General features: G+C 53.3%; 1 protein-coding gene across 4 annotated transcripts in view; it reads left to right on the top strand.

Moving 5' to 3' along the window:
- atp6v0a1a (ATPase H+ transporting V0 subunit a1a) overlaps positions 1 to 22,113 on the top strand; it is an 85,050-nt gene that overhangs the window by 21,402 nt on the left and 41,535 nt on the right. For all 4 annotated transcript variants that reach the window (XM_084329915.1, XM_084329913.1, XM_084329914.1 and 1 more), the window contains exon 10: positions 15,697 to 15,909. In XM_084329915.1, coding sequence (XP_084186041.1) covers positions 15,697 to 15,909 — 213 coding nt within the window. The remainder of the gene's footprint in view (positions 1 to 15,696; positions 15,910 to 22,113) is intronic.

Genomic DNA, 22,113 nt, shown 5'->3' with positions numbered 1-22,113 from the left:
TGTCTCCTCTCTAGCACCAGAACTACCGTAACAGTTTGTGTTTTACTCACGCTGTCTCCTCTCTAGCACCATAACAGTTTGTGTTTTACTCACGCTGTCTCCTCTCTAGCACCAGAACAGTTTGTGTTGTACTCACGCTGTCTCCTCTCTAGCACCAGAACTACCATAACACACTCTATTTGGTTTCCAGAGAGAAGTGTCAAGTCAGTAGTATGAGTGTACCGGGGCGGGGCAGGATGGGGAAAAAAGGCAGTTGGAGAAAAGTCCTCGTCATCCGTGTGATGTTGAGGAGAGTGTAACGGTGGACAGACGTCACAGACCCCCCCCCCCCCCCCCCCCCAGGACAGCGTGGGAGCAGCAGGGTCCGGTTGCAGAGAGTTGATAACAGCTAATCTCCCGCACGGCACCCCGACACCCTGGCAGGGCAGGACTCTGGAGAGAGAGCCCCCCGCAGTCCACTACAGGTCATGCAGTCCAAGATTTCACAGACCCTTTTTTTTCTGACTTATTTAAACCATAAAAGTGGTTCACAGTCACACACACACCGGCCTTCATCGGTGTGCAACGCTATTGAAACCAAAAAACACTTGTTTTACAGCAGCTTGTTTGAAGATGTGTTAGGCATTTTGCACTTTGCAGTGTTAGTTGTTTAATTGCATGAAAACGGCAAAGACGGATCAAAATCGCAAATCATCAGGAGAAACCAGTGATCATCTGTTTATCGGGTTATCTGGATTCGGATCATTTGTGTCCGGTCAGGGTTGTCCTTGACTAAATAAATAGTCCTAGCCGACTAATGGTCACGGATTTGTCGACCAATCAATTCGTTGATTTAATTGTAAATTGTGTTTCCCACATGCAGTCACACAGAGACCTCTTTAAATTGCATATTTATCGGATGTGCGGATTACTTTTAATGAAAGAAATTATAATAATTGACTAACTACAGATTCAGATTCAGAGTTTTATTTGCCACATGGAAGCAATGCAATCATACAGTTTTCATACTAAATCATAAATACCGTTCTACCATGGGCAAAAGGAGCAGGAAGAAGTATAATTCTTATAGTTACCTGCCCCCTATTCCTAAACTAAACAAGTATTATTTGATGGTCAGTGTACAACCTAATTTACACAAATTAATAATTCATAGCATATACAAAGAAACAAAACAATCCACAGATAAAAAATATAATTATAATAATAATAAACAAGAAAAGAAAAGATCTCGCTATTCAGATTCACATTTGAATTTCATACTGACTAAATATATTTTTTTTATAATTCTTTTTGAATTGACGAACACTACTTTAGTGAGTCATGGTGGACAAAGACCAAACCGACTGATTAATCGGGCAGCCCAGGAACTGTGAAGAGAAGAGAGGGTGTTAAAGGTCACTGCTTGGTGAAAACTGCAAGCCCTAGCATTATTCATACATCCACAAGTTCCACAACCTCCTGGACACCGAGTGACTCACCACATAGTCTGCATGCATGTGCTGATGATGATGAGCAACACCTCCAAGGAACTGGCGCTTCCTGTTCCCCCTCTACTCATCTCCGACCCAACAGTAGTAGTGAGACGCTAACTATATCTGTTAACAGGGTTCACACAAGGTCACAAAGTGCTTGATTTTGTAAAGAAAAAAAGTCGAGGCCTGGGATTCCTTGAAAACAGCCATTTTCTTTTCTTTTTATATTTGATATTTTTATTTGTTTTTTTTTTTAGACATTACAGTAGACGATACGAACGTGACATACTTACACTTATCGACAGAACAAACAAAAGACAAAAAACAAAACTAAAAAGAAACCAGATTAACACCAAAAAATGTGTAGAAAGAAATATATATATATAATAATAATATACATAACATAATATCTAATAATTATATATATCATTATATAATAATAATAATAATTAATAATAATAATAATAATAATAATAATAATAATAATAATAATAATAAAATAACAATAATTAGATAAAAAAAAAATTAACAAAAATAAAAGATATGTATATATATATAGGATATATATATGAATAAGAGAAAAGATTAAAAAAATTTAAGTTCTCAGAGTATTTCGTGTTACAGAGTCGTTCCTATACAGTGTCCTTGTTTCAGGAGGTGAGAGACGTCGTCGACCGTTCCACATACGAGATAAAGGGTTGCCACACCACATCAAATGTCCCACTTGATCCCCGTAAAGTATATTTAATCTTTTCAACTTTTAAATGGTAGATTACATCGCAAATCCATCTGCCAAATGAGGGAGGGTGTTCATCTGTCCAGTTCATAAGAATGAGACGTCTTGCTAGAAGAGAGGAGTAAGCGATGCAGTTCAGTTGTGCTTTTGGTAGATGTAAGTCGTCGGAGAGAACACCAAAAGAAACCAGGAAGTGACACGGTTCCAGTACCCGACCTGCCAGGTCTGAGTAGAGCTTAAATATGGACGACCAGAAGTCTGCTAAGCTAGGACATGACCAAAATGTGTGGTACAGTCCGGCCGAGGCTTGTTTGCATCTGTTACAAGTAGGACTAACCTCAGGGAAAATTTTTGACAGTTTGAGTTTGGATATATGTAGCCGATGTACAATCTTAAATTGAATAAGCCTGTGTCTCGCACAAATAGATGAAGCATGAACATTTTTTAGTATTCTTGACCACACCTCTTCTGATATGTCTATTCCAAAGTCCCTTTCCCAGTGCCCCTTTATTATTGAGAGTGACGAGTCCTCCATCTCGAAAATTTTCATATAAAGCTTAGACATAGTTCCCTTGAGCTCAGGTTTTATCTCCAGGATTGAGTCCAGTGATGTATCTGGAGGCAGGGATGGAAATGTAGTGGATTGACTACGTATAAAGTTTCTAATTTATAGGTAACGAAAGAAGTGGTGTGATGGCAGATCATATTTGTTCCTAATTTGTTCAAATGACATAAATATGTTGCTTTCATAGAGCAGTCTCGTGTTCAAAACTCCCCTTTTGAACCACTTTGAAAACAGCCAATTCTTTTTAACAAGGTGCTTAAAAAGTCCTTGGAATTCAAACCAACCATTCGCATTGAAAGTTTTGTTCATCCATGATCAAATTGTTCTGAATCAAGAAATTGCATTTTTTTTTCTCCTAACGTGTAACTTAATTGTCGGAAAGCCATAAATATTGGATCAAAAATAAATTTCAAAAAAAAAGAAAACGCATTTAACAGTGAATTTGATCCTTTTAAATGCCCTTTTTAAAATGAAAAATAGTGCTTGGAAAAGTACTTGAAAGTCCTTGCATTTCATTTTGCAATGTCTGTGGGAACCCTGTGCTAAGCAATATTTATGTCCGTTCCCCAGGTCCAGCCCCAAACAAACAGACAGACAGACGTACAGACAGGAGTGTAGTTCAGGCAGAGCTGGAGTAGTACAGACTAGACTACAGACACACACACGGTGAGAAACATGATCCCTGCGACGCGGCTCCATCCACTCTCCCCGGCGAGGCTGCGGTGTTGATCATTGTGTCGCAGTGTTTTAATCGCTCCCTCACCGCTTGGCCCACGGCGCCTGATGTCGGTGTCGTCTGTGGCATCCTTCCCTTCTTTGGCTCGGAAAACGGGTTACCCTCGCCCACCCACTCACTCACTCACTCATCTCAAAACTCAACGGGGAACCAGCTGCCCGCCCACGCCGGTGGCGTTTTTACACCGTGTTCAGCCACCCAGCCAACGCCCCCCCTCCCCTCCCCAGTCCCCTCTCACGTAGACTGGGTTCAGACCGGGCCTTCTAACTCCACATGTGACTTTCTGTCAGTGTGGTGTAACGTTGGTTTTTTTTCTCCTCTCCAGTGTCATATTCGCTTGTGTTCGGCGATTAAGAGGATCACTGACCCCCAGAAAGGGAGATGAAGAGGGAGGGAGAGAGTGTGAGACCGACACAGAGAGAGAGAGAGAGAGAGAGATTCATCTTAATGCTTGGCAGGTCCCCCCGTCTGCCATGATAGTACCCCCCCCCCCCCCCCCCCCCCCCCCCCCCCCCTCATACACTCATGCCTGTGAGTGCCGGGAAACTGGACGCGTCGCTGTTTGCGGGGGAGCTGTTGTGCCCGTCGCTACGTGGGCGTGAGACCCCCGCGGGAGGGGGGGGGGGGGGTCGAGGGCACGGTATAATGTCAGCTGCACGGGGGGGGTGGGAAGCTGAGAGTGACTGGACAGAGGTTGAGGTGGCCCCCTGCTATTCGCTGAGCACGGTGTCACTCTCCAGTGTGACTCATGAAGGGGGCATTCCTGGGAACGTCCCGGTGACTCTTTACGGGAACACTTAGGTTAGTGGATCCGGTGACCTAAAATCGCCGTCGGTGTGTATATATATAGTGTAGTATATTGCCATGACATGGTGCAGGTCAGTCACTCTATAAAATGTAACCCGCCCCCCCTTCCCTTATGAATATTGCCACTGCTGTTTTTGGGCATATGGGTCACTCATTCTATATTCAATGTCATATAATTTATTATAGCATCGAGTGGAATTGTTTGAGGGGGTTTCCCCCCCAACTCAACGACTCTGACCACAACCTACATTTGACCATTTGACCGACCTACATACATCTCTACTCTGACCACCCCTACTGTCTCCTCTCTGACCACCCCTACTGTCTCCTCTCTGACCACCCCTACTGTCTCCTCTCTGACCACCCTACTGTCTCCTCTCTGACCACCCCTACTGTCTCCCCTCTGACCCCCCCTACTGTCTCCTCTCTGACCACCCCTACTGTCTCCTCTCTGACCCCCCTACTGTCTCCTCTCTGACCACCCTACTGTCTCCCCTCTGACCACCCCTACTGTCTCCTCTCTGACCACCCCTACTGTCTCCCCTCTGACCACCCCTACTGTCTCCTCTCTGACCACCCCTACTGTCTCCCCTCTGACCACCCCTACTGTCTCCTCTCTGACCACCCCTGCTGTCTCCCCTCTGACCCCCCTACTGTCTCCTCTCTGACCACCCTACTGTCTCCTCTCTGACCACCCCTACTGTCTCCCCTCTGACCCCCCCTACTGTCTCCTCTCTGACCACCCCTACTGTCTCCTCTCTGACCACCCCTACTCTCTCCCCTCTGACCACCCCTACTGTCTCCTCTCTGACCACCCCTACTGTCTCCTCTCTGACCACCCCTACTGTCTCCTCTCTGACCACCCTACTGTCTCCCCTCTGACCACCCCTACTGTCTCCTCTCTGACCACCCTGCTGTCTCCCCTCTGACCACCCTACTGTCTCCCCTCTGACCACCCCTACTGTCTCCTCTCTGTCCACCCCTACTGTCTCCCCTCTGACCACCCCTGCTGTCTCCTCTCTGTCCACCCCTACTGTCTCCTCTCTGACCACCCCTGCTGTCTCCTCTCTGACCACCCTACTGTCTCCTCTCTGACCACCCCTACTGTCTCCTCTCTGACCACCCCTACTGTCTCCTCTCTGACCACCCCTGCTGTCTCCCTCTGACCACCCCTGCTGTCTCCTCTCTGTCCACCCCTACTGTCTCCTCTCTGACCACCCCTGCTGTCTCCTCTCTGACCACCCTACTGTCTCCTCTCTGACCACCCCTACTGTCTCCCCTCTGACCACCCCTACTGTCTCCTCTCTGACCACCCCTACTGTCTCCCCTCTGACCACCCCTGCTGTCTCCTCTCTGACCACCCCTACTGTCTCCTCTCTGACCACCCCTACTGTCTCCCCTCTGACCACCCCTACTGTCTCCTCTCTGACCACCCCTGCTGTCTCCTCTCTGACCACCCTACTGTCTCCTCTCTGACCCCCCCTACTGTCTCCTCTCTGACCACCCCTACTGTCTCCTCTCTGACCACCCCTACTGTCTCCTCTCTGACCCCCCTACTGTCTCCTCTCTGACCACCTCTACTGTCTCCCCTCTGACCACCTCTACTGTCTCCCCTCTGACCACCCTACTGTCTCCCCTCTGACCACCCCTACTGTCTCCCCTCTGACCCCCCCTACTGTCTCCCCTCTGACCACCCTACTGTCTCCCCTCTGACCACCCCTACTGTCTCCTCTCTGACCACCCCTACTGTCTCCTCTCTGACCACCCCTACTGTCTCCCCTCTGACCACCCTACTGTCTCCTCTCTGACCACCCTACTGTCTCCTCTCTGACCACCCCTACTGTCTCCTCTCTGACCACCCCTACTGTCTCCCCTCTGACCACCCTACTGTCTCCCCTCTGACCACCCCTACTGTCTCCTCTCTGACCACCCCTGCTGTCTCCCCTCTGACCACCCTACTGTCTCCCCTCTGACCACCCCTGCTGTCTCCCCTCTGACCACCCCTGCTGTCTCCCCTCTGACCACCCTACTGTCTCCCCTCTGACCACCCCTGCTGTCTCCCCTCTGACCACCCCTGCTGTCTCCTCTCTGACCACCCCTACTGTCTCCTCTCTGACCACCCCTACTGTCTCCCCTCTGACCACCCCTACTGTCTCCCCTCTGACCACCCCTACTGTCTCCTCTCTGACCACCCCTACTGTCTCCCCTCTGACCACCCCTGCTGTCTCCTCTCTGTCCCCCCCTACTGTCTCCCCTCTGACCACCCTACTGTCTCCCCTCTGACCACCCCTACTGTCTCCCCTCTGACCACCCCTACTGTCTCCTCTCTGACCACCCCTACTGTCTCCCCTCTGACCACCCCTACTGTCTCCTCTCTGACCACCCCTACTGTCTCCCCTCTGACCACCCCTGCTGTCTCCTCTCTGACCACCCTACTGTCTCCCCTCTGACCACCCCTGCTGTCTCCTCTCTGTCCACCCCTACTGTCTCCTCTCTGACCCCCCCTACTGTCTCCTCTCTGACCACCCCTACTGTCTCCCCTCTGACCACCCCTACTGTCTCCTCTCTGACCACCCCTGCTGTCTCCCCTCTGACCACCCCTACTGTCTCCCCTCTGACCCCCCTACTGTCTCCTCTCTGACCACCCCTACTGTCTCCTCTCTGACCACCCCTACTGTCTCCTCTCTGACCACCCCTACTGTCTCCCCTCTGACCACCCCTGCTGTCTCCTCTCTGTCCACCCCTACTGTCTCCCCTCTGACCACCCCTGCTGTCTCCTCTCTGACCACCCCTACTGTCTCCTCTCTGACCACCCCTACTGTCTCCTCTCTGACCACCCCTACTGTCTCCTCTCTGACCACCCCTACTGTCTCCTCTCTGACCACCCTACTGTCTCCTCTCTGACCACCCCTACTGTCTCCCCTCTGACCACCCCTACTGTCTCCTCTCTGACCACCCCTGCTGTCTCCTCTCTGACCACCCTACTGTCTCCTCTCTGACCCCCCCTACTGTCTCCTCTCTGACCACCCCTACTGTCTCCTCTCTGACCACCCCTACTGTCTCCTCTCTGACCACCCCTACTGTCTCCTCTCTGACCACCCTACTGTCTCCTCTCTGACCACCCCTACTGTCTCCCCTCTGACCACCCCTGCTGTCTCCTCTCTGACCACCCCTACTGTCTCCTCTCTGACCACCCTACTGTCTCCTCTCTGACCACCCCTACTGTCTCCTCTCTGACCACCCCTACTGTCTCCTCTCTGACCCCCCCTACTGTCTCCTCTCTGACCACCTCTACTGTCTCCCCTCTGACCACCTCTACTGTCTCCCCTCTGACCACCCTACTGTCTCCCCTCTGACCACCCCTACTGTCTCCCCTCTGACCCCCCCTACTGTCTCCCCTCTGACCACCCTACTGTCTCCCCTCTGACCACCCCTACTGTCTCCTCTCTGACCACCCCTACTGTCTCCTCTCTGACCACCCCTACTGTCTCCCCTCTGACCACCCTACTGTCTCCTCTCTGACCACCCTACTGTCTCCTCTCTGACCCCCCTACTGTCTCCTCTCTGACCCACCCTACTGTCTCCTCTCTGACCACCCTACTGTCTCCCCTCTGACCACCCTACTGTCTCCCCTCTGACCACCCCTACTGTCTCCTCTCTGACCACCCCTGCTGTCTCCCCTCTGACCACCCCTACTGTCTCCTCTCTGACCACCCCTACTGTCTCCCCTCTGACCACCCCTACTGTCTCCCCTCTGACCACCCCTACTGTCTCCTCTCTGACCACCCCTACTGTCTCCCCTCTGACCACCCCTGCTGTCTCCTCTCTGACCCCCCCTACTGTCTCCTCTCTGACCACCCCTACTGTCTCCCCTCTGACCACCCCTACTGTCTCCCCTCTGACCACCCTACTGTCTCCCCTCTGACCACCCCTACTGTCTCCTCTCTGACCACCCCTACTGTCTCCCCTCTGACCACCCCTACTGTCTCCTCTCTGACCACCCCTACTGTCTCCCCTCTGACCACCCCTGCTGTCTCCTCTCTGACCACCCTACTGTCTCCCCTCTGACCACCCCTGCTGTCTCCTCTCTGTCCACCCCTACTGTCTCCTCTCTGACCACCCCTACTGTCTCCCCTCTGACCACCCCTACTGTCTCCTCTCTGACCACCCCTGCTGTCTCCCCTCTGACCACCCCTACTGTCTCCCCTCTGACCACCCCTACTGTCTCCTCTCTGACCACCCCTACTGTCTCCTCTCTGACCACCCCTACTGTCTCCTCTCTGACCACCCCTACTGTCTCCCCTCTGACCACCCCTGCTGTCTCCTCTCTGTCCACCCCTACTGTCTCCCCTCTGACCACCCCTACTGTCTCCCCTCTGACCACCCCTACTGTCTCCTCTCTGACCACCCCTACTGTCTCCTCTCTGACCACCCCTACTGTCTCCTCTCTGACCACCCCTACTGTCTCCTCTCTGACCACCCCTACTGTCTCCTCTCTGACCACCCTACTGTCTCCTCTCTGACCACCCCTACTGTCTCCCCTCTGACCACCCCTACTGTCTCCTCTCTGACCACCCCTGCTGTCTCCTCTCTGACCACCCTACTGTCTCCTCTCTGACCCCCCCTACTGTCTCCTCTCTGACCACCCCTACTGTCTCCTCTCTGACCACCCCTACTGTCTCCTCTCTGACCCCCCCTACTGTCTCCTCTCTGACCACCCCTACTGTCTCCTCTCTGACCCCCCCTACTGTCTCCTCTCTGACCCCCCCTACTGTCTCCTCTCTGACCACCCCTGCTGTCTCCCCTCTGACCACCCCTACTGTCTCCTCTCTGACCACCCTACTGTCTCCTCTCTGACCACCCTACTGTCTCCCCTCTGACCACCCCTGCTGTCTCCCCTCTGACCACCCTACTGTCTCCCCTCTGACCACCCCTACTGTCTCCCCTCTGACCACCCCTACTGTCTCCCCTCTGACCACCCCTGCTGTCTCCTCTCTGACCACCCTACTGTCTCCTCTCTGACCACCCCTGCTGTCTCCTCTCTGACCACCCCTACTGTCTCCTCTCTGACCACCCCTACTGTCTCCTCTCTGACCACCCCTACTGTCTCCTCTCTGACCACCCCTACTGTCTCCCCTCTGACCACCCTGCTGTCTCCCCTCTGTCCACCCCTACTGTCTCCCCTCTGACCACCCCTACTGTCTCCTCTCTGACCACCCCTACTGTCTCCCCTCTAACCACCCCAGCTGTCTCCCCTCTGACCCACCCTACTGTCTCCTCTCTGACCACCCTACTGTCTCCTCTCTGACCACCCTACTGTCTCCCCTCTGACCACCCCTGCTGTCTCCTCTCTGACCACCCCTGCTGTCTCCTCTCTGACCACCCCTACTGTCTCCCCTCTGACCACCCTACTGTCTCCCCTCTGACCACCCCTACTGTCTCCTCTCTGACCACCCCTACTGTCTCCCCTCTGACCACCCCTGCTGTCTCCCCTCTGACCACCCCTACTGTCTCCTCTCTGACCACCCCTACTGTCTCCTCTCTGACCACCCCTACTGTCTCCCCTCTGACCACCCCTGCTGTCTCCCCTCTGACCACCCCTGCTGTCTCCTCTCTGACCACCCCTACTGTCTCCCCTCTGACCACCCCTACTGTCTCCTCTCTGACCACCCCTACTGTCTCCCCTCTGACCACCCCTACTGTCTCCCCTCTGACCACCCTACTGTCTCCCCTCTGACCACCCCTGCTGTCTCCTCTCTGACCACCCTACTGTCTCCTCTCTGACCACCCCTACTGTCTCCCCTCTGACCACCCCTGCTGTCTCCCCTCTGACCACCCCTGCTGTCTCCCCTCTGACCACCCTACTGTCTCCCCTCTGACCACCCCTGCTGTCTCCTCTCTGACCACCCTACTGTCTCCTCTCTGACCACCCCTACTGTCTCCCCTCTGACCACCCCTGCTGTCTCCCCTCTGACCACCCCTACTGTCTCCCCTCTGACCACCCCTGCTGTCTCCCCTCTGACCACCCCTGCTGTCTCCTCTCTGACCACCCTACTGTCTCCCCTCTGACCACCCTACTGTCTCCTCTCTGACCACCCCTGCTGTCTCCCCTCTGACCACCCTACTGTCTCCCCTCTGACCACCCCTACTGTCTCCCCTCTGACCACCCCTACTGTCTCCCCTCTGACCACCCCTGCTGTCTCCCCTCTGACCACCCCTGCTGTCTCCTCTCTGACCACCCCTACTGTCTCCCCTCTGACCACCCCTGCTGTCTCCCCTCTGACCACCCCTACTGTCTCCCCTCTGACCACCCCTGCTGTCTCCCCTCTGACCACCCCTGCTGTCTCCTCTCTGACCACCCTACTGTCTCCCCTCTGACCACCCTACTGTCTCCTCTCTGACCACCCCTGCTGTCTCCCCTCTGACCACCCCTGCTGTCTCCTCTCTGACCACCCCTACTGTCTCCCCTCTGACCACCCTACTGTCTCCCCTCTGACCACCCCTGCTGTCTCCCCTCTGACCACCCCTACTGTCTCCTCTCTGACCACCCTACTGTCTCCTCTCTGACCACCCCTACTGTCTCCCCTCTGACCACCCTGCTGTCTCCCCTCTGTCCACCCCTACTGTCTCCCCTCTGACCACCCCTACTGTCTCCCCTCTAACCACCCCAGCTGTCTCCCCTCTGACCCACCCTACTGTCTCCTCTCTGACCACCCTACTGTCTCCTCTCTGACCACCCCTGCTGTCTCCTCTCTGACCACCCCTGCTGTCTCCTCTCTGACCCCCCCTACTGTCTCCCCTCCGACCACCCCTGCTGTCTCCTCTCTGACCACCCTACTGTCTCCTCTCTGACCACCCCTACTGTCTCCTCTCTGACCACCCTACTGTCTCCTCTCTGACCACCCCTGCTGTCTCCCCTCTGACCACCCCTACTGTCTCCTCTCTGACCACCCCTGCTGTCTCCTCTCTGACCACCCCTACTGTCTCCTCTCTGACCTCCCCTCTGACCACCCCTACTGTCTCCCCTCTGACCACCCCTGCTGTCTCCCCTCTGACCCCCCTGCTGTCTCCTCTCTGACCACCCCTACTGTCTCCTCTCTGACCCCCCCTACTGTCTCCTCTCTGACCACCCCTACTGTCTCCTCTCTGACCCCCCCTACTGTCTCCTCTCTGACCACCCCTACTGTCTCCTCTCTGACCACCCCTACTGTCTCCCCTCTGACCCCCCCTACTGTCTCCTCTCTGACCACCCCTACTGTCTCCCCTCTGACCCCCCCTACTGTCTCCTCTCTGACCACCCCTACTGTCTCCCCTCTGACCACCCTACTGTCTCCTCTCTGACCACCCCTACTGTCTCCTCTCTGACCACCCCTACTGTCTCCTCTCTGACCACCCTGCTGTCTCCCCTCTGACCACCCTACTGTCTCCTCTCTGACCCCCCCTACTGTCTCCCCTCTGACCACCCTACTGTCTCCCCTCTGACCACCCCTACTGTCTCCCCTCTGACCACCCTGCTGTCTCCCCTCTGACCACCCTACTGTCTCCCCTCTGACCACCCCTACTGTCTCCTCTCTGACCACCCTACTGTCTCCTCTCTGACCACCCCTACTGTCTCCCCTCTGACCACCCCTGCTGTCTCCCCTCTGACCACCCTACTGTCTCCTCTCTGACCACCCTACTGTCTCCTCTCTGACCCCCCCTACTGTCTCCCCTCTGACCACCCCTACTGTCTCCCCTCTGACCACCCCTACTGTCTCCTCTCTGTCCACCCCTACTGTCTCCCCTCTGACCCCCCTACTGTCTCCTCTCTGACCACCCTGCTGTCTCCTCTCTGTCCACCCCTACTGTCTCCCCTCTGACCACCCCTGCTGTCTCCCCTCTGACCACCCCTACTGTCTCCCCTCTGACCCCCCCTACTGTCTCCTCTCTGACCACCCTACTGTCTCCTCTCTGACCACCCCTACTGTCTCCCCTCTAACCCCCCCTACTGTCTCCTCTCTGACCACCCTACTGTCTCCTCTCTAACCCCCCTACTGTCTCCTCTCTGTCCACCCTACTGTCTCCCCTCTAACCCCCCCTACTGTCTCCTCTCTGTCCACCCCTACTGTCTCCTCTCTAACCCCCCCTACTGTCTCCCCTCTGACCACCCCTACTGTCTCCCCTCTGACCACCCCTGCTGTCTCCTCTCTGACCACCCTACTGTCTCCTCTCTGACCACCCTACTGTCTCCCCTCTGACCACCCCTACTGTCTCCTCTCTGACCACCCCTGCTGTCTCCCCTCTGACCACCCCTACTGTCTCCTCTCTGTCCACCCCTACTGTCTCCTCTCTGTCCACCCCTGCTGTCTCCCCTCTGACCACCCCTACTGTCTCCTCTCTGACCACCCCTACTGTCTCCCCTCTGACCACCCTACTGTCTCCTCTCTGACCACCCCTGCTGTCTCCTCTCTGACCACCCCTACTGTCTCCCCTCTGACCACCCCTGCTGTCTCCTCTCTGACCACCCCTACTGTCTCCTCTCTGACCACCCTACTGTCTCCCCTCTGACCACCCTACTGTCTCCCCTCTGACCACCCCTACTGTCTCCTCTCTGACCACCCCTGCTGTCTCCCCTCTGACCACCCCTACTGTCTCCTCTCTGACCACCCCTGCTGTCTCCCCTCTGTCCACCCCTACTGTCTCCTCTCTGACCACCCCTACTGTCTCCCCTCTGACCACCCCTGCTGTCTCCCCTCTGACCACCCCTACTGTCTCCTCTCTGACCACCCCTGCTGTCTCCCCTCTGACCACCCCTACTGTCTCCTCTCTGACCACCCCTGCTGTCTCCCCTCTGTCCACCCCTACTGTCTCCTCTCTGACCACCCCTACTGTCTCCCCTCTGACCACCCCTGCTGTCTCCCCTCTGACCACCCCTACTGTCTCCTCTCTGACCACCCCTGCTGTCTCCTCTCTGACCACCCCTACTGTCTCCTCTCTGTCCACCCCTGCTGTCTCCCCTCTGACCACCCCTGCTGTCTCCCCTCTGACCCCCCCTACTGTCTCCCCTCTGTCCACCCCTACTGTCTCCCCTCTGACCACCCCTGCTGTCTCCCCTCTGACCACCCCTACTGTCTCCTCTCTGACCACCCTGCTGTCTCCCCTCTGACCACCCTACTGTCTCCCCTCTGACCACCCCTACTGTCTCCTCTCTGACCACCCCTGCTGTCTCCCCTCTGACCACCCCTGCTGTCTCCCCTCTGACCCCCCCTACTGTCTCCCCTCTGTCCACCCCTACTGTCTCCCCTCTGACCACCCCTGCTGTCTCCCCTCTGACCACCCCTACTGTCTCCCCTCTGACCACCCCTACTGTCTCCCCTCTGACCACCCTACTGTCTCCTCTCTGTCCACCCCTACTGTCTCCCCTCTGACCACCCCTACTGTCTCCCCTCTGACCACCCCTACTGTTTCCTCTCTGACCACCCCTGCTGTCTCCCCTCTGACCACCCCTACTGTCTCCTCTCTGACCACCCTACTGTCTCCCCTCTGACCACCCTACTGTCTCCCCTCTGACCACCCTACTGTCTCCCCTCTGACCACCCTACTGTCTCCTCTCTGACCCCCCTACTGTCTCCTCTCTAACCACCCCTACTGTCTCCCCTCTGACCACCCCTGCTGTCTCCCCTCTGACCCCCCTACTGTCTCCCCTCTGACCACCCCTACTGTCTCCCCTCTGACCACCCCTACTGTCTCCTCTCTGACCACCCTACTGTCTCCTCTCTGACCACCCCTACTGTCTCCTCTCTGACCACCCCTACTGTCTCCCCTCTGTCCACCCCTGCTGTCTCCTCTCTGTCCACCCCTACTGTCTCCCCTCTGACCACCCCTACTGTCTCCCCTCTGACCACCCCTACTGTCTCCTCTCTGACCACCCTACTGTCTCCCCTCTGACCACCCCTACTGTCTCCTCTCTGACCACCCCTACTGTCTCCCCTCTAACCACCCCTACTGTCTCCCCTCTGACCCCCCTACTGTCTCCCCTCTGACCACCCCTGCTGTCTCCTCTCTGACCACCCCTACTGTCTCCCCTCTGACCCCCCTACTGTCTCCTCTCTGACCCCCCCTACTGTCTCCTCTCTGACCACCCCTGCTGTCTCCTCTCTGTCCACCCCTACTGTCTCCTCTCTGTCCACCCCTACTGTCTCCCCTCTGACCACCCCTACTGTCTCCCCTCTGACCACCCTACTGTCTCCTCTCTGACCCCCCTACTGTCTCCTCTCTGACCACCCTGCTGTCTCCTCTCTGACCACCCCTGCTGTCTCCCCTCTGACCCCCCTACTGTCTCCTCTCTGACCCCCCCTACTGTCTCCTCTCTGACCACCCCTGCTGTCTCCTCTCTGTCCACCCCTACTGTCTCCTCTCTGACCACCCCTGCTGTCTCCTCTCTGACCACCCCTGCTGTCTCCCCTCTGACCACCCTACTGTCTCCCCTCTGACCACCCCTACTGTCTCCTCTCTGACCCCCCCTACTGTCTCCTCTCTGACCACCCCTACTGTCTCCCCTCTGACCACCCCTGCTGTCTCCCCTCTGACCACCCCTACTGTCTCCCCTCTGACCACCCCTACTGTCTCCTCTCTGACCCCCCCTACTGTCTCCCCTCTGACCACCCCTACTGTCTCCCCTCTGACCACCCTACTGTCTCCCCTCTGACCACCCCTGCTGTCTCCCCTCTGACCACCCCTACTGTCTCCCCTCTGACCCCCCCTACTGTCTCCCCTCTGACCACCCCTACTGTTTCCTCTCTGACCACCCCTACTGTTTCCTCTCTGACCACCCCTACTGTTTCCTCTCTGACCACCCCTACTGTCTCCCCTCTGACCACCCCTGCTGTCTCCCCTCTGACCACCCTACTGTCTCCCCTCTGACCACCCTACTGTCTCCCCTCTGACCACCCCTACTGTCTCCCCTCTGACCACCCCTGCTGTCTCCCCTCTGACCACCCCTACTGTCTCTTCTCTGACCACCCCTACTGTCTCCCCTCTGTCCACCCCTGCTGTCTCCCCTCTGACCACCCTGCTGTCTCCTCTCTGACCACCCCTGCTGTCTCCCCTCTGACCACCCCTGCTGTCTCCCCTCTGACCACCCTACTGTCTCCCCTCTGACCACCCCTGCTGTCTCCCCTCTGACCACCCCTGCTGTCTCCCCTCTGACCACCCCTGCTGTCTCCTCTCTGACCACCCCTACTGTCTCCCCTCTGACCACCCTACTGTCTCCCCTCTGACCACCCCTGCTGTCTCCTCTCTGACCACCCCTACTGTCTCCCCTCTGACCACCCCTGCTGTCTCCTCTCTGACCACCCCTGCTGTCTCCTCTCTGTCCCCCCCCCCCCCCCCTCCCCCCCAGGTTCTGAACCAGACGGAGGACCACAGGCAGAGGGTCCTGCAGGCGGCAGCTAAGACGGTCCGGGTGTGGTTCATCAAGGTGAGGAAGATGAAGGCCATCTACCACACGCTCAACCTCTGCAACATCGACGTCACCCAGAAGTGTCTGATCGCCGAGGTGTGGTGCCCCGTCTCCGACCTGGACTCCATCCAGTTCGCCCTGCGCCGGGGGACGGTGAGTGTCCGCGCGCTGCTGGGAACAACGGGCCCCTTAGTGGTTCCTGTACGTAGATTGACTTGTAGCGGCCCACCACAGCAGCAGATGGTCTCACCACTTGAGTTGGTACAATGACACATTAACCACACTCTTGTGTGTAGTATTTTCAGTTATGTCTGCTGTTCGGGAGCGGCTGTGTAGCGTAGAGGTCTAAGCACGCTCCTAAATCAAATCAAATGTATCTGTAAAGCCGGAAATCACAAGGTGAATGCCCCCATGGGCTGTACAAGTCTTCTTGAACAAGTCGAGAAGAAACATCACAATAAATCAAGAACAAAAAAACACCATAAAATCCAAATATGCAACAATCCAGCTGTTGGGCTGTACCTCTGGCTTGGGTCAGTCGTCGCGGTTGGGAAGCCGGTGGGGTATGAGTCCTGGTCGCGTCTATTCTTTTACCAACGGATTTCCAGTTCCGCGTTTGCGTTCTGCGATCTGATTGGCCACTGACGTTTCTGGTGCGATCTGATTGGCCACTGACGTTTCTGGTCATGTGACATGTGCGCCCAATCGCGTGACGCGCCCATTTCCGCCTCTAACAGGCGGCAAACTACCTAACGCCTAGTTTATCACTGGTTAAGCGAAGTTGGTTAGAGTTTGGAATCAGGGCTGGTGTTCTATCGCCCTGCTCTAAGACAAACTCTAACCTTAACCAACTTCGAAAGAGTGCCTAAGCTTAACCGGTGGCAGAACTTGCCGTCACACGATTGGCGCGACCAGAAACGTCCGTGGCCAATCAGAGTGCAGAACGCGAATGCGGAACTGGAAATCCGTTGGTAAAAGTATTCAGGCGTCCTGGTCACTGTAAACAGCGACTCCTACTGGTCAGTCGGGGCGCCTGTTCACCAGGGAGGGGATCTGGCGGAGATGGCGTGAACCTCTGCACGCGTTATGTTCTCCCAGTGAAACTCCTCGCTGTCGAGTGAAAAGAAGAGGCTGGCGACTCCACATGTATCGGAGGAGACATGTGGTAGTCTACACCCTCCCCAGACCGACAGAGGAGGCATGCGATAGTCTACACCCTCCCCAGACCAACAGAGGAGGCATGTGATAGTCTACACCAGGGATCGGCAATAGGCGGCCCGCGGGCCAACATTGGCCCGCCAACAATAATTTCTGGCCCGTCAGATTATTTTGAGAATATGATATTTATTTGACGCACGGGAAATATTCACTCGGGACGCCAGGGTGTCTTTTATTGTGATATATCTACCGGCAGTCATCAAAAGCATGTCTGTCACTATAGCCAATTGAAATGCTAGAAATGGTCAGGTGGACTGGGAGAACCAATGGAATAGTCCCACCGGGCCCTGTGTCTATTTCCCTAACGCACTTTCACTTCCGCGTTCGAGATGCGACTCGCGAGCGAGTTGAAGAAAACAAAACAAACATCTTTGGATAGCAACGGGGAAATATAACGCTTCTTTTAATAAACAGGAGCCATACTTAAAATACGGGTTTATCGCAACAGGTCGGTGATTCTTGCGTGCCGAGCCGACGTCCTCTCTGCATAATATGTGGCAACAACAACAACAACAACAACAACAACAACAACGAGGCAAGTTGGCAGATAAAGTAGCTGCATTCAACGCCAATCTGGAATTGGAGGGCGGCGAGTGGATATGACATGTTTCAAACATTAGCAGGGATTTTGGAGGACTTAACAACAAACAAGGAGGTACAATATGGTGAGTCGTGTTTTCATGCATTCTGATCTGTTCATCACCCGCCGGCGCCGCGGTGATCTGCAACAGCTGAGAGCTGTTCATGAATGAATGGATGAGTGAGAACTTTGTTTGGCGGATTGCAGAGTGGGTGCAGTGCAGTGCGGCGCAGTGCACACGGTTGTTGGGGGGATGCAGACCAGAGAAAAACGTTTGTCTTTTTTCAATATCAGTATATTAAATTAGCCATTGTTTTTGATCCTGGCCCGCCAAGCAACGGCTTGGGGAAAATCTGGCCCGCGGCCAAACCTAATTGGCGACCCCTAGTCTACACCCTCCCCAGACCGACAGAGGAGACATGTGATAGTCTACACTCTCCCCAGACCGACAGAGGAGACATGTGATAGTCTACACCCTCCCCAGACTGACAGAGGAGGCATGTGATAGTCTACACCCTCCCCAGGCCGACAGAGGAGACATGTGGTAGTCTACACCCTCCCCAGACCGACAGAGGAGACATGTGGTAGTCTACACCCTCCCCAGACCGACAGAGGAGAGATGTGATAGTCTACACCCTCCCCAGGCCGACAGAGGAGACATGTGGTAGTCTACACCCTCCCCAGGCCGACAGAGGAGACATGTGATAGTCTACACCCTCCCCAGACCGACAGAGGAGACATGTGGTAGTCTATACCCTCCCCAGACCGACAGAGGAGACATGTGGTAGTCTACACCCTCCCCAGACCGACAGAGGAGACATGTGGTAGTCTACACCCTCCCCAGGCCGACAGAGGAGACATGTGATAGTCTACACCCTCCCCAGACCGACAGAGGAGACATGTGATAGTCTACACCCTCCCCAGGCCGACGGAGGAGGCATGCGATAGTCTACACTAGGGGTGTAACGGTACACAAAAACCACGGTACGGTACGTACCTCGGTTTTGAAGTCGAGGTTCGGTACGGGTTTTCGGTACAGTGGGGGAAAGTTTGGCTTTCCATGTTCCACTCAGGGGTGATGTAGTGTGCAGTAACGAATTGTACTTGTAGGGCTCTCCACGAATATTCTATATTGAAATGAATAATCGACTTGTAATTTTTAATTTTTTATAATAATAATAATAATAATAATATTAGATTGTGAAAAAAACAGCCCCCGGTGGGCGGTCGTTAGTGGTTAACATACCGTTGTATTCGTTCGGTACACTACACAGACGTTCGGTACGGTACGGTACACACTGAAACGGTTAGGTTTGGTACGGATACGTGTAGCTTTACACCCCTAGTCTACACCCTCCCCGGACCGACAGGGCAGACATGTGATAGTCTACTCTACACCCTCTCCCCGGGCTGACAGTGGGGCAATGCGCGCAACCACCAGAAAGGGAATTGGCATAACAACTAAATTTGGCGGTGGGAGAAAAATGCCAAAATTCTGCTCTTCGGTTACATAAATCTTGCCTCCTGTCACCACAAATCATCCAGGAACCTGTGGGGGAGAGCACTGAAATGCTCACACACGCGAACATGTAATGGAAACCATCATTCACATACTTTTAAGTCCACATCTTTAAAAGACACGAGGCGTTCCTTTTGGTAACAGAAAGTGGTTTGGTGTCCCAGTCTCTCCTGGCTGTGACTCAAGACCGTCTGGCCAGGTCGGAGTGGAGAGATGTGATGGAGCCAGAGAGCCTCTGACGGTGCTGCTAACGGGGCACTCTGGCAAGAGTTGCGTGAGCTGTGGATATGTGAGGATTTTACACCTCGATGGTGGCTGGATTCCATGCACGCTGAGGAGTCATGCTTGAAGCGCCGTGCCAAGGCTTCAAAGACCAAGTCATGGCTTGGGGAAACCTGGAATGGTGCCTAGCTTAAATGTATGCAGCATATGTGTATAGTTTTCTGAATCCCCCTTGGGGAAATGAGTCCTCTGCATTTGACCAATTCTGACTGTTTATGAGCAGTGGGGCAGCCACTGGGACCAAGGGCAATGGCACCAGTATATATTAAGGCTGTCACTTTAACAAAACATCTAATACAAAATGTGTTGCAGAATTGTAGACAAGTTCGAATTTCAGTGTAATTAAAAATAAATAAATAAATAAATCTTTTTTCTTTAAACCTAAAAAGAAGTCTAAGCTATTTTCAAAGTTTTGGCAACTTTCTTTTTTACCATGGTACTGTATGTTTGGTATCATTCTTTTCAGCACAGTCTCACCTATATGAACTGACAGTTATTTTTTAATAATAATATTATTAATAATACATTTTTTTTTCCGAATTTCTCCCTTCAAGTTCGAATCTTGTGTTTTTATGTAAAATAAAAATAAATTATATAAAAAAAATTAAAATTATATATTTTTTTTATTATAATTTTTTTTAATTTTTTGCCAGGCCATTGTTTCTAGTTGTGGTGGCGGCGCGGCGCGATAGTTTTTAGATAACCTAGGTGGGTGGGGAACAACCAGGATTTCACTGTCTGCGACAGAGTTGGAGAACTATCTGACTCTCTCTCCCTCACGCGGACACACGCACACACAATGGAGCCGTGCTGCCGCTTGTGATTGGTGGAGGCGGGACCAGGCGATACAACTGATTGACAGCGGAGGCGGCGAATGGAATGGCAGATGGCACACTCCCACTTTTCTGAAAGGAGTTGTTAAATCTGACATTACAAAAAACAATATGTGGTGGTTATGATTGGGCTGAAGTTGAATAAACAATTTATGAAAGAGAGTCAAAATAATTCCAAGATAATTCAAAGATTACACACCTTTGCCACAGTGGCTACAAACATAATCACTGCAAAGTTATCAAAAAAATAAGAATCTGATCAGACACAAGGGTTAAGTAAGTTGTTGTTCCCTTTCTAATTTCCTCACAAACATCTAGTCTAGTTAATGTGATCAATATTATTCGACAATTGATGCTTTTTGTTGGAAATTTCAGTCAGTGAGCTCATACTTTGAGCTCATTTTATAGTTAAAATGATTGAGACAACGCAATCTTCTGTCTTCGTTGTGCATGCATGCGTGTGCTCACCACACGCGATACATGTGTCACTATTCTGGCAGTGGCTACTGTTATTATAGTATTGTAATGAAAGGTCTGTTATTTAATGTTTGTGTAAAGGGCTATTTTAACTGTTGATGGGTAGTGCATCAGTAAAGTGCATATGGTATTGTGCTCTTGCTCTGTTTAAATAGGTGGAGAGAGTGGTTAACTGTATTATAATAGTAAATAGAAAAATATGTTGTGCTCTTGCTTTTTTCTTTTTGAAGGTGGAGAGAGTACCATTGCTAGTGCCACAACAGTTTTATTTGAGGTTCATAACAGTACATTGTACTAAGCAATTGTTGGCTCATTAGTTTGTGATTCACATGCACTAAAATTCACCAGAATGCAGGAAATTAAGTCTTTGTAACAAAAAAAATCCGGGTGGGGGACCCCCGCTTAAAAAGTGGCCTGATTGGGGCTATATTTTGCGCTATATCTCCCGGTATGAATTATTTCCCCAGTCCGGCCCTGTACCTACCTAGCATGCATGTCTTTTTTGGTATCTATCTTCTTGTCTCTCTCTGGAGAAGACTGTAAGCTAATTTCCCAAAATGTTGGCGTGTTCCTTTAAGATCATCACTGTATGTGAAAATAGGCCCACGAGTATGTCCACTGCAGGCCCCATCAGTCCTCATCTAGCAAATATCCGTGGGTGTGCTTTGGCCATGCAAGCAGAAGCTTAGTCCTCCTGTCATGCCTCTCTCTCTCTCTCTCTCTCTCTCTCTCTCTCTCTCTCTCTCTCTCTCTCTCTCTCTCTCTCTCTCTCTCTCTCTCTCTCTCTCTCTCTCTCTCTCTCCGTGCAGAATTTATCCCCACGCTATTTTTACCCCACATGACTTGTCGAGAAACAAGCTTTCGATGTGCCCAGATCTCACCTCTCTACTTTATCCCCTCCCAACGGCACCGTTGACATAGTACGCCGTCCCGTGAATGTGACTGATTAATCCCCCTCCGGCCATCTGTGTTTGCCTTGCCCGATTTATACCGGACGATATCGTCCGTCCCCGAGAGAGAGAGCGATGGGCTAGCGGACAGACGGATGGGGAACGCGACGGGATTCCTCTCATTCCAGGACAGTGAGAGGGGGCTCCGGCCGACGCACTCTGATCCCCTTATTGGACACGTTCTCGGGGTCGAGGAAATAACTCTCTGGGTTATCGGAGTGTGGCTGCCAATGCTTCCACTCTTTGGCCTGTACTCCTCCTCGCTCTCTGGCCTGTATTTACCAGATTCTTCTTCTTTTAGTAATGTGACTAATCACTATATAATACAGTCGGGTCCGTAAATATTTGCACATTGACACATTTCTCACAATTATGGCTCTACACTGCGGCCGCCACACTGGACTTGAAATGAAACGATCAATATGTGCTTTTTAAGTGTAGACTTCCAGCTTTCATTTACATCCAAATCAGGTGAACGGTGTCGGAATTACAACAGTT

The sequence above is a fragment of the Notolepis coatsorum genome, assembly GCF_963971535.1.
Source record: "Notolepis coatsorum genome assembly, chromosome: 14".
Taxonomy (NCBI): domain Eukaryota; kingdom Metazoa; phylum Chordata; class Actinopteri; order Aulopiformes; family Paralepididae; genus Notolepis; species Notolepis coatsorum.
The sequence above is the reverse complement of the archived record's forward strand: the minus strand, read 5'-3'. Positions and strand labels throughout refer to the sequence as shown.